The sequence below is a fragment of the Ovis canadensis genome, chromosome 19 (assembly GCF_042477335.2).
Source record: "Ovis canadensis isolate MfBH-ARS-UI-01 breed Bighorn chromosome 19, ARS-UI_OviCan_v2, whole genome shotgun sequence".
Taxonomy (NCBI): Eukaryota; Metazoa; Chordata; class Mammalia; order Artiodactyla; family Bovidae; genus Ovis; species Ovis canadensis.
Window position 1 is genome coordinate 60,804,144 of NC_091263.1, and position 13,318 is coordinate 60,817,461.

Genomic DNA, 13,318 nt, shown 5'->3' on the forward strand with positions numbered 1-13,318 from the left:
GTGATGGTTCTAATACGCATGCATTAAAAGACACTGAACACAAATTCTTAATGCCCATAGTTAATAACTGTTACTCTAGTGGCTGCCTTATAAAAGGTTCAATGAATGTGAGTTGAATGCAATCCAATTGAATTTAGAAGCAGGGAGAAGGCAGATCTGAATTTATATACACTTATGACCAAAACAATTAAGAATTTTCTGGCCTGCATTTAAGCCGTAATAAAAACCAGCTTCTTTCCCACTGTGTATAGGTATTCAACACACAGGAGAAAAACTGAGAGAACTCCACCATAACACTTGTGTGTGGTGATTTTTAACATTTTCTCCAAATCTAAAGGGGCCACAAAATCTCCTAAGATATTATGTCATCCATAACTTTATCATGAATAAGGTAAATTCCTTTTTATTAAGTGATTTCATTTAAAGTTCAGTGAAAACCCCACTTGCCAAAAACCAATTAGACAACAGCCTTAATTAATCAGAATTCTTTTCCAGACATAATTCTTTGTAGGAAAAATGGTGAATAACAACAAAGCAAACTGAACAGAGGAGCCATTACACACAAGCACACACACACACATGCAACACTTCTGGGAGACGGTCTCCTTACCCACAACTCTTCCTCCCTGTCCAGGTTTGGGAAAACCCCCTTCTGGATAACTTAATGGATCCAGTTCAGATCTAGAAAGCTAAGTTTTATTTTTTTACTTCAGAAGACTACAAAAAAGAAAGTATCATGGAACTGCATGAAAGAAGAAGACATTATTATTGATAGGTTTGCAGAATTAGAAAGTCCACTGTTTCTTAGTTGATATTTTCAGCAATAAAATGTGATACAGATAAACATAAAGAAATTCTTAGTACCCGGAAATTTATATTTTAGAACACATACATGTGCGTAGGTGTGAGTTAACACACAGACGTGTCAGCAAAGGAGTAGAGACAGACTCCAAGAATCTTGCTTCTTAAAGGAATCTAACTGATAATCTCCTCTAAAATCCCACCTAGGGAGGGAATTTCTACAATAACACTTGGTCTTTTTTTTAATATCTTCATTAATGAGGGACCCTCTTCCTAATGAGTTCATTCAACTAGTTATTAGACAACTCTTATCAACATGTCTTCCCAAGTTTTTTTAAACTTTATTTTTAAAGATGTTTCATTTATGGAAATAAGCAAGTGCCAAAACTCAGGGAGGAGCTCTGACACTAAAGCATTAGAGTCCCCATTAGGGGTGACCTGGGAATGCTTGTAACAGATTAATACAGAAGCCTCTAATATAAAACATAAGCGTATACTGAACTGTCCAGGGCAATCCAAGTTTCTAGTACTATATCTTATTCATCTCTGAAGCTTTTACAATACACAATACAGAGCCTCACACAGAATGAGCACTAAAAGTATCAGACGCATGAAACAAGAGATGGTAGGATGGCATCACCAACTCAATGGACATGAATTTGAGTAAGCTCCAAGAGATGGCGAAGGACAGGAAAGCCTTGCATGTTGCAGTCCATGGGTTGCAAAGAGTCAGACATGACTGAGTGATTGAACAATGAGACAAGAAAAAGCCAGGGACAACTGAAAACCCTTTCCAGTTTCTCTTGCTTCTAAAACTGGATGAAATAAGGTAATGTTCAGTTCTCCTTTGAAGGGAGGACACCATAGCATATTTTTTTTATAATATCATAAAACCTAAAGACTGGAAGAATCATTGGCTACATGCCTCTCATGGGTCACTGCAGCTCCCTGTTAGGAGAGCACAAGGCTACACAAAATCTTAGTCATTACTCTTGTGTGTTGATTTAAATCAGCTCTGATGAGGAATTGTGGGCCTCCAAAGTGATGGGACTTGCTGAAAGTTCTGGCAAAAGATGTTATGGCTGTGTGAATTTTCTCTAAGTAGTACCATGATCACATTTTAGATTAAAATAAAAAAAAAATACTGAGAAGTTTGTATGCAAATTCTATATGGTACAAAATAACAGTCCTGCTTCCTGGCAGAATATGGTCAAGTAAAAATTTCCTTGCTCTTGGGGTTGCAAGACTTAGGGAGCTGGTCACTGGTTTAGGGCTAGACCAATATTCAGTACTGGCTCTCCTGGCTGGCTGTGGCTCCCTTTAGCCTCCAGGATGCTCCCTCATACTCTGCATGCAGTGCTCAGGCCAGCAGGACCGAAGGGACAGAAACAGCCCCCACCAAGGGCACCTACCTGTGCTGAATGGGATCGAGTAGACGAAGCTCCCTGGAATCTGCTCGGCAGCTCTTCGGTACCAGAGAGGGAAATGGTCTGCATTAAAGATATTCTCCTTATCTCCTGCTTTCAGGAAGTCCCTTGAAATAGAAGAGAATGAGAGCATGGCACCACTGAGCAAGGAAGGCCAGGCACAAGTGCATCCCAACAACTTCTGCTGGGTAAAAAGCGTTGCTTTTAGAACCCCGAGCTGACTTTTCTCAGTACGGAGAGGACCTGTACAACATGCACCCCAGATTACTCAGAAATATTTTATATAACCCTGCAGTTAGACTCCCAGTGGGTGAAATGACTTTTCCTAGTATACCTAGTGAACTAATAGTCTTAGCATCTGAAGCAAGCAAATAAAGTCTCCAGAAATACTATCAGAAGACCAAAGGGTCAGAAAGCTTTGTCTTGCCTTAAAATCCAGACACATGATACATATTTTGAGGGGATCAACATCTTAAAAAGATCTCACTCTTCTTAGAAAAAGTGTAAAGAAGGTAAACTGGATCTCTGTGAGGATCTTTGCTGCTTCTTTCCTTCCCTCCCTCTGTACTGTGTGTTAATTGCTTGGTCAAGTCCAGGTCTTTCCAACCCCATGAACTGTAACCTGCGAGGCTCATCTGTCCATGGGATTTCCCATGCAAGAACACTGGAGTGGGTTGCCATTTCCTTCTCCAGGGGATCTTACCAACCCAGGGATCAAACCCGGGTCTCCTGCATTGCAGGCAGATTCTTTACCACCTGAGCCACCGGAGAAGCCCTTCCCTCCCTATTCTCCAGCAAACAGGACTACACCTACTCCTGGATATGAGGGGCTGCTGTGGTGTTGGGTGAGACTGGTCTAAGTTTTAGGCAGAGCTGAATGATCTTGAGCCAGTTACTTGGGTTAGTCACTGAGTCTCTTAGCCCCATTTATTCATCTACAAAGTGGGAATAATAATATTACACTTACTGCAGTACTATCAGGATTATATAACACCATGTGTGAAAGGACTATGTAAGCTGAAACAATATATGGCTAATATTGGGGATGATAGCAGGTTATAGGGGCCATGAACTATAATAGATACACCTCCAAAATCAGGTGGTGGGGATAGGAGATAGAACCTCAGTGTAGGAGCCTGATGACATTACAGGTTAGCTCTAGCATGCGGACTTTATATTATCCAAACTTATTCCCAATACTTTGAACTCTCTTTAACAAAAACAGAGAAATTTTAAACTTTTTCTAGCCCTGGCTAATAGTGTATCCAAATGGGGGGTATCAACAAATACCATTTGATTGGAGGGGGGTAGGTAGATACAAGATCCTAAGACAATGCAAGCCAAGGTGCCTCTATATGAATCAATAATAGGTGTTTCTTGAAGACAGAAGGATTATCATTTCATCCATCCAGATATCCAATGATCATTAACCCATTTTTCAGATGCAATGAGTGAGGTGAGCCAGACTGTGGGTGAGCCAGCAGTCTTGAGTGTGGTCCTGCCATCTTTTAAATCCATCACAATCACCTGAATATGAGATTAGCAAGGTATTAGGGTATGTCATTGTTAGTGCTTTCTTGCTTGTCTATTTGTATCTCAAAACACATAACAGGTTTTCCTTCTGAGGATTAGAAAGTCTACTTCCGTGTCTTCCTTCGCCTCTCTGGATCCTAAAATGAGAAGAGGATGTGTATCCTGACAGTTCTAGTCTTCTGAGGAACTTGCCTTCTGTTAAAGTATTTGTCTCAGGATACACGGGCTTTCCTGGTGGCTCAGTGGTAAAGAATCTGCCTGCAATTCAGGAGATGTGGTTTCAATCCCTGGCTTGGGAAGATCCCCCGGAGTAGGAAATGGCAATCCACTCCAACATTCTTGCATGGGAAATTCCAGGGACAGAGGAGCCTGGTGGGGTGCAGTCCATGGGACTGCAGAGTGAGACACAACTTAGCAACTGGGCATGCAAGCACGCATGCACGCATAGGTGTAGAGAGGATTTCGAAAGAATCAAGTCACGACTACAGTCAGCCTCATAAATGACAAACTGAGGGGTTGAGAAAGAAAGAGCCTTCACATGGGAATTAAAAGCCAGTCTACAAAACAAACAAAAATCTATGGATCTGCCACTTACAGATGTGGTTTTATAAGATGACATGGTTGGGGTCCAGGACTCATCTAAGAGACACAAGAGCACAGCTCAATTGGACTTAATGGTACATAGTGCTCCTGACAGGCCAGCCCCTTTCAAACCACTAGACACCCAGTGCCTCCGTTATTCCCACTTCAGTGACCTCCTATCACTGAAGGTCAGGATTTGTGAGGCTCCATAGTAACCTCTGGAATCACAAACACATACTCGGCAAACTCTGTACCTAAGACTCCACTCATCCCTGGCCTAATAATGACTCTTACTTCAGAGAAAAGAAATGGAAAAAATTTGTTAATAGGCTCAGGAAAGACTTCCCAGGCTCATACCAGCTCTGATCAAACACCAATTTAGAGAGTTAAGACCCTGGGGCTCTCTGAAGGTACAGGGACTGAACAGTGTTGGTTTAAATGGCATCTGGGTACTGAAGTTGGTGACACTCAGCCCACTGTCCATCTGGTCTCTTTAGAATATGGAAACAGCATCAAAGAGAGGGCCACCAGAATGCCCATTCCTAGCCGTGGGGCTCTATAGGCCCTCAGACTCTGAGCTGAGGCACAGGGGTTCGTTAAAACGTACACAAGCACACATCAGAATTGAAACACTGCTTCTCGGACAAGGAGAAATTCCTCAGCAGAGGTGCAAGATGGCTGAAAGCCCTCTGGTCATCTGTCAGGAGTTGAGTGAGTCCTCCCTCTGGCTGCTCCCCCAGGAGCCACACTATCTCTAGCATCCTTAAGTGACCCGTCAGGGTGGGAGAGGGCTCCAGGACAGAGGACAGATGCCAACAAGTGTGAAGAACAAAGTGCGGAAAGGTCAGCAATGGGCAGGTGAACACACACACATTTTATATTTTACATTTAAAGTCACACAGTTGTGTCTGGCTCTTTGCAACCCCATGAACTGTACAGTCCATGGAATTCTCCAGGCCAGAATACTGGAGTGGGTAGCCTTTCACTCCTCCAGGGGACCTTCCCAACCCAGGGATCAAACCTAGGTCTCCTGCATTGCAGGCAGATTCTTTACCAGCTGAGCCATAAGGGAAGCCCAAGAATACTGGAGTGGGTAGTCTATCCCTTCTCCAGGAGATCTCCCCAACCCAGGAATCAAACCTGGGTCTCCTGCATTGCAGGGGGATTCTTTACCAACTGAGCTATCAGGGAAGCCAAAAACACACACACTGGGGTCCCCAAAGGAGAAGAGAGAGGAAAAATGTCAACAGGTCTGAGTTCTGTTTTCACTGCTGCTGGAATCAATGAATGATATAAACGCCTCTTTCATTATCCTGCTTCAGGAGCTTCCTACTTACTGATTGGTGAGCTGCTCTGCCCCAACAAACAGGTTGATTCTCGAGAGGCCTGTGCGAGTGCCAAGGAAGGCTACCTCCACGCCCTTGTCCGAATTCCTAAAACAGAGCAACACAAGTCAGGGGGATTCTGCCAGACAGTCAGTAGATAACAGCTTCTGCATTTTAAAACTCATGGAATGTTGTATGAAATAACAGCTTCGAAGCCTGAAATTTTGGTAGAAATTACAGAAACATACACACACCCACCCACACACAAGTACACACAGGATGCTGACTCTGATCCCTTACAAAGGTTTTCATGGTAATTTTTGCCAGAAAAACTATGACATCCATGACCTAGCTTGGTGTGCATAAGAAAATATACCCTGAAAGATAAATAAACACACCTTTATCTCAAGGTTCTGGATGCAAGCTCAGAAAGAGCTGGCCAACTTTGAGGAGAGGAAGGAAAGCCTTAGAGTTAGCTTTCTGAACTGATGCTACCAAGTCCATTCTTGGTCCTGAGATCGTTAGTGAAATCTGCCATTAGCAAAAACCAGCAACTTAGCCACTGATTCAAGTCTGGAGTATCCCACAGCCTGAAAATGTTTAGGACTTGAATTTTTCACCATTTAGGGGGCACCAACATGGAAGTTTTACCCTCACCATCAACCCCAGAAGGATCAGTAATGAAATGACTTCTGCAAATAGTTTGACAGGAGGCCATGCATAGGAACTCTAAGGAAGGCCTTAGCAAAGAAAACTCATTTGAAGATTCTCTGAAGATTTTTTTCAACAGTGAAGGTAAATTTTATGTTTGAACATGTTCTTCAGGGTATTCTCAGTGCTTACTTCTTCAAAACAAAACAAATAGTCTTTTGCCACAAATATACAGTTTTCTTCTACCAAAAAAGTATGAAGAGAATACTGATTCTTGAGTTTGCTTCCCTGCCCTAGATGCCAGTAGCAATTTGATTCAAAGCTTTATCCATGTCATCTTCAATATAAGATCTTTTAGTTACTTAATCTCTGATGGTTATCAAAGTGGTCAATACTACTTTTAAGTATTTAAGGGATGCATAAAAACCAACACTATGTATTAGTTTCTGTTCATAGCCTACACCAAGCAGGAAAGCCAGGCTGCCCAATCAGTAACAGATGTGGACTACAAAGCAAGCTACCATTTTGGAAATCTTTAGCATCTGTTAGGGGTGAATCAGCAATCTTTGCACAGGATTTTAAGTTTCCCAAGAACCTAAAAGAAACATTCCCACTAGAGAATGCAATCACAGAAAAGGTTCTGACACTTTCCAAATCTCCCAGGGAATAAGATTCATGCAGGTAAGCAGTCCAAGGATACCCCTCAAATATAATGAGAGTAGTTTGTTATAACTTTCGGACTCCAGAAGTCACGTATTAAACTACCTACCTTAGGAGTCATTTTAACTTTAAAATGTCTAGAAAAGAATTCTGTCCATGTCCAGTCCCAAACTTGTTCTTGCTTCCTTGTCTCCTGACCAAGGAAATAACATGACTATCTATTCATGTCATAAACCTGAGAATGATTCTTGACAGCTCAGCCTCCCTCCCCTCACACCGTGAACTCATCATCAAGTCCTGGGGGTCTCACTTTCAAAGCATCCCTCTAGCGCATCCCTTCTCTCTGTACCCACAGCCACTGCCTTGGTCCAAGTGACAAATCCCTTGAACTGCTACTTATCACACTCTATTATCTACATATCAGCAGAAGGATTTTTTTTAATGCAAATCTGATCATCTACTTCTTAAAATCTTCAAATGTCCTTAAAATTCTTCAGGGATTTCCCAATATTCTGACTATAATGTCCGAAATCCTTAACCTGATTCCCAATGTTCTAAACCATCAGGGCCCAATGAACCCTTGTCTCCTGACATCTTCCAGCCTACCCTTCACAGTTTAGCTCTGCTGGCCTTCTTTAAATTCCTCAACTGTCCAAATACTCTCTTCCCTCAGGGTCTTGCACATGCTGTTCCATTTCCCTGGAATTCTCCTACAGAATACTTGAACTAGTTCCTTGTCACAGAAGCCTTTCCTTTCTTCTATCTCTGCTCTAGGTCTTACTACAGTCCACATGTCTAATTTTTCCTTCATGATTATCACAATTCTCAATCACACTATATTTCACAGGCACCACGATGATAAGGACTATGTTTGATTGAGTTATTTCCATTTCACCGATATCTGGCCCAGCGCTTGTCACAAAACAGACATGCAATCAATAGCTGATGAATGAATGAATGAGAATGAGAGCAGAGTGAGTGACGGACCTAATAGAGGAGAACAGACGAAAGGGAAGATAAAAGAAGGGAAGGAGCGAATCAAAGAATGAAAAAGGAGAGAGAACTGAGTAACATAGGACATGAAGGTAAAGGGCAAAAGGAACTTTTTAAAAATTTTAATCATTAACAGGCTACTTAAAGTAGTAGAATAATAGTAATAATAATAATAGCTACTGCAGCACTTCTCATCCTAGTCTTTGACAACTTTCATCGGTTGCCCTCCTCCCCCTACATACTCCACTTCAGAAATGAAACCGCAGGGTTATGTCTGACACCCTAATGAAACAGAGCTCTCACTTTCCTGTCCTCCTCACAACCTAGCCTGGCCCAGATCCCAGGTTCCCTCCAGACTGTGGAGGAGAGGGAGCCACGGCAGGGCAGGAAGCAAAACGCTCCTTCCGCCTCCCTCGCTCTCGGAAGTGTCACCCTACCTCAGCAGACCGAATTTCATGTAATGTTAAAATTCAAACAAATTATATGTCAAACCCAGGAGCTTGCCATCCAAGTCAGAGCCGCTAATCTGCTCTAGCTCTTGTGGTTTGGAGCTTTGGGGAAAATTAAAGAACTTTAACACCAGCCTCCTAAAGCAACTTTAGTTCTTTAAACCATAACCATATTTCGGACGGCTTGTGGGGAAATGGCCATGAAAAGGGGACATGTGCAACCACTTACTCAGATTTGTTGAGGGCAAGGCTGGTCCAATAGGCTTCAATGGGAGCACTCACCACAGCATCAAAAAGGACTTCCTGTATCAATTCTTTATCACCTGTTGGGAAACACAGACTTGAAAAGATGGCTTTGGCTGGACCCCAAACTACAGCATGAGAGGTGCTCACCAGACTCATTCTGCAGTATCTGCAGGCTACTGTCTCCTGCGGTGTGTTGCTGTGTTAACTGCCCACCAGGTGAGAATATGAAACTGCTCTGACACCTGATACACCACGAGACACGGCCTCCAAAGCATGCGGATAAGATGACAGTAAATTGAGAGTGCTGGGTGTCTCACACTTCCAGTTGCCACTTTCCCTCCCCATCGAATAGTTGGTGCCATAGACCAGCAAGCCAACTCTGGGATTTGGAGATTTGGAGACTGGAAGGCAGCACTCCTCGGAAAATTTTCTCTTTTCATCCCCATTTCTGCCCTCTATCAAAATTTGCAATTCTTCAGGGCCCTGATTTTGATTGTAAGGGAGAGGGATATGATAGCTAATCATTTCTGGGACTCTTATTTTGTGACTTCTTCCATCTAAGCTTTTATTTATTTATTTCCATCCTAAAGCGAGACATTCATCCTTATCCAGATGAGTTCTTGATAGAGCTCTGTGGAAGAGGATGAGAAATCAGGAGGATATCATGAGTCTAGCAGAGGGATCCTAAAACCCTCCAGCTTTATCACCTACAGCAGGCCAGTGCTCACCGTGGCTGGTGGCCAAGAAGATGGTGCAGCTTTGCTGTAAAAGCAAAACCTGGAAACAACTCATCATGAAATAGACAATGAATAAATTGAGACATAGTTACATAGTAGAATACCACATAGTAATTCAAGTAAATGCATCAGAGCTAAATGATCAACACAAATCTCAAAAATATAATGTATGATGAATGAAACATAGGTTGTGGGATAATGTATATTATACAATATATAAATTTTAGTATACAAAGTAATGAACATAATGATATATAATGGATATGGATGCATAGGTATATCTGTATATTTTGGTGTATATATATATATATAGCACACAATGCATGGGAATGGTGAATAAATACAGAGTGGTAATTCTCTCTGAGAGGGAAGTGGGACCACTCAGGGTCTTCAACATTATCTTTGATATTTCATTCCTTAAAAAGTGCCTGCAGCAAATATGGCAAAAAGTTTAAAATTTGACAAAGCTGGATGGTAAATGTAAGTGCTTCTTTATATTAGTGTTCCACTTTCGTTTCTTAAATATGTCACTCAAAAAGGCAAATGAAACGAAAAATTGAGTTCACATGACGTCCATCTGATCCTTTCTCTACTAGAGCATATCCCGAAAAGCAAATCCATTTCATGAAGACGTGGTTTGGATGTGGATAATCTTACACCTCTCAGAGGGCTGTTAGGTTTTTCTGTAAGGTAACACATGCAAAGAACTTTTCATATCACTAACAAGTGGTATCTGCTAGGGGTAGGGGTGAGTGCCGTGCTCATTTCTGGTGAATCCCTTGTGCCCAGACTTTAGCTTCTGGAATTAATACCATAAGCCTGTGTTTGTCCAGGGGACTGTTCCTTGCACTTGGTGAGCTTGGCCTGCTGCTGCTCTCTCCTTGCCCCGCTCCTTCTCCCCCTGCACCAGCTCCTGGCCATTTCCGATTCACCGAGCTCCCTGAGGGGCACTTGGTGGGAGGAGGGGCAGCAGGATGTACACCGCGAGAGGCAACATGTCACAGCGGCAGGTCCCACCCTGGACAGAAACCAGGAGACCTAGAGCATGGCCTTGGATGAGACAAGTCTTATTTTCAGCCCTTGTGTCTCATGTGCAAAATAAGAGAGTAGCTGTTGATAGTCTCCTTCCAGCTGTAACATTTTCATCCTACTCAGGTGCTTGACTACATAGTTTGGTAATAGGACACATTCAATGTGAAGGGTTAAATTGGGACTGAGTTCATCCACACCCCCTCCACTGCCCAACCACCACATGCACAGACATGCGCACTGGAAAGCACACTCACATTGGAGCAGAGGTTCTTTGCCTTTGAGGTAGAGTTTAATAGCTTCTAGCTGAGACAGATGACGGTGCTCTGGGTGTAGGTCAGTGTTGCAGTAGGACCTAGGAATGTGACATGGCCCAAAACAAGAATGTGTACATATTTATAGCATCACTTTCCTTTGCCTTTGAATCAGGAGAACTGGGCAAGGGAGTACAGGCAACTTGAAATCAAAGAGGACAATAAATACCAATGCTGAGAAGGACTGTTTCATTCTTACCATTCGTCTGCCAAGGACACATCAGGGTGTTCTAAGTCATGCAGGCCTGGAGGTCAAGAAGAAGGGCGTCATGAGTATGTATCATCTGTGTGGGGCACTGACTCCCTGCATTCTCTTCTATGCTTCAAATGTTCTAGGGTTAAGGCCATGGGGAGAGGGGGTTAAGAGTAGACATCAATCCCAAAGACATCTGCCTGGGAAAAGGGACTCGGCACATAGGAAACATTTTAGTCTCAGGCAGAACCTTCCCCCAACTTCCACTTCATTCAGCCACTACTGCAACCTCCCCGGACAGAGTCTCCCAGACTCAACTCCTTGAACATAAATGAGGCACCAGTAGGTCCTGGGAAAGAAGCTTAGCACAACAGTGGAGATACCAACTTTGGAGGCCCACACAGTACAGCCTGAGTCAGGAACTTGAGTGGGCCACTAAACTCTTGTGTGATGTCAACAGGTTGCTTTACTTTTCTAAATGTCAGTTTCTTTTTGTGCAAAACAGTAATAATGATCATCCCTAAGGGACAGGTGGTTGGGAGGGTGAAACTATACGGCGAATGGTACGAGACTGCCAAAACTCAACTGTTTTTAACCAGCAAAACCTGCTAGGTGATACAGGATCCTAAGCAGAAATGAGTCGTCAGCCTGGAGAGGTAGCTAGGAGAACTGAGGCTTGCAGGGAATTGGAGAGTGTTTATAGAATGCTCGAGATGCCCTAAGTGTACGAAACCACTCTTTCTCCTTGTGTCTTTATGTGACTTCACTTTCATGGGTCATCAGCAGACACACGCTGCTAAGTGACCACCTCAGAAACTCCACTGATTGAGAATGGCAATTTCCCTCATGATCAATGATATCTTACTGCGCTCAGGACTCCAGTATCCTCCTCAAACACAAATGTACAAAATAAATAGCAAAATACTAGAACCAGCATCACATACTCCTGTTTGACTTCATAGTTGGGAATAAATTATATAGAATATCATCCTATATGACACAAGTGGCCATACCCTGGCTCCAGCACCTACTGGCGGGATGAGCTTGGGAATGCCACAATAGTGCCAAAGGTCATAGACTACTCCAGAGGGTTGAATGGGATAGCGATTAGTCCCTAGGGCAATCCGTGCGTCAATCCACGCTTTCCTCCCTTTCTTGCTTCTTCCACTCCTACCTCCCTCCCTTCCATTCTTCCTTCAATTTATTTATGGAGCATCAACTATGAGCCAGGTACTATTCTAGGTCTACAGCCTTGAAAACATAACAGAGACCAAAAGAAAAAGCACTAATTGTCTCATGATATTTACTTTCTAGTGGCAGAAAAGAGATAAGAAAATAAAGTTAAAATACATAGCTTATCACTAGTGAGGAGTATGAAGTTAAGGGAGAGAATGAAGCAAGGAGACGGGGTCCCAAGAGATGGGGAGGGATAAGGGAGTGTCAGTGTTAACTGCTGGAGTCTGGGATGCTTCACTGAGACAGTGACTTTAAGCAAAGACCTGCAAGAAGTGAGGGGAGAGCCAGGGAGTAACTGAGGTGCTTGTGGCAGAAGGAATCACAGGTGCAGAGGCCCTGAACTGGATCTCGCCTTCCTGGAATATTGCGTTAATGATATCAATTCTATATATATTTCTAGTTTCTGTGCTCATCAGTCTTCATCTACAAATCTCTCTACCTAGACCCTAAAGGGAAGATCTTTTTGATTGCTTCCTCTCTGAGCTTCTAGACCACCAAGGAAATATGGCTGTTCTCTAACTCTCTCACCTCCAATTTAGATACTCCTGACAAAATCACATCTACTCTTGATCGATAATGCTGACAATAATAACATTAGCTCCAACTGACTGAACAAGTACTGTGTGCAACATATCTGTATCGAGATATGCGTGTGTGTGTGTGTCCACGCACACGTGCTCAGTCATATGCTCTTGGCAACTCTGCGACTATAGCCTGCCAGGCTCCTCTGTCCATGGAATTCTCCAGGCAAGAATATTGCAGTGGGTAGTCATTCCCTTCTCCAGGGGATTTCCTGACCGAGGGACTGAACCCACGTCTCCTGCTTTGCAGGCAGATTCTTTACTATCTGAGCCACCAGGGACTGTTCTGACCATAAGCTACTTCCTCACCTTGACCTCAGATGGCTTAGATGTGAATTTTCTGTCTTCATGGGCAGGACATCTACAGAGTCACATGTGGCTCATGGAGCCAGAAAATTAAAGAAGATTTTAAAAAAGATCCCTGAGAATACATCCTGTTGAGTATTTTGCTCAAATCACAAAGTTGCCTGTTTTTTCCTTGCCTGTCTCTAGGAAGAGGGAGCACATACTTGATTGCCTCTGTAGTGGGGACACTCTGAGCTTTGTCCAGGTCAAAATGAC

General features: G+C 43.0%; 1 protein-coding gene across 1 annotated transcript in view; it reads right to left on the reverse strand.

Moving 5' to 3' along the window:
- Window positions 1-13,318, reverse strand: part of CACNA2D3 (calcium voltage-gated channel auxiliary subunit alpha2delta 3) — an 871,226-nt gene that overhangs the window by 152,853 nt on the left and 705,055 nt on the right. The window contains exons 22-26 of the mRNA XM_069561584.1: window positions 10,947-10,992; window positions 10,691-10,788; window positions 8,651-8,744; window positions 5,681-5,776; window positions 2,214-2,335 (exon numbers count right to left, since the gene is read on the reverse strand). Of these exons, the coding sequence (XP_069417685.1) occupies window positions 2,214-2,335; window positions 5,681-5,776; window positions 8,651-8,744; window positions 10,691-10,788; window positions 10,947-10,992 (456 nt within the window). The remainder of the gene's footprint in view (window positions 1-2,213; window positions 2,336-5,680; window positions 5,777-8,650; window positions 8,745-10,690; window positions 10,789-10,946; window positions 10,993-13,318) is intronic.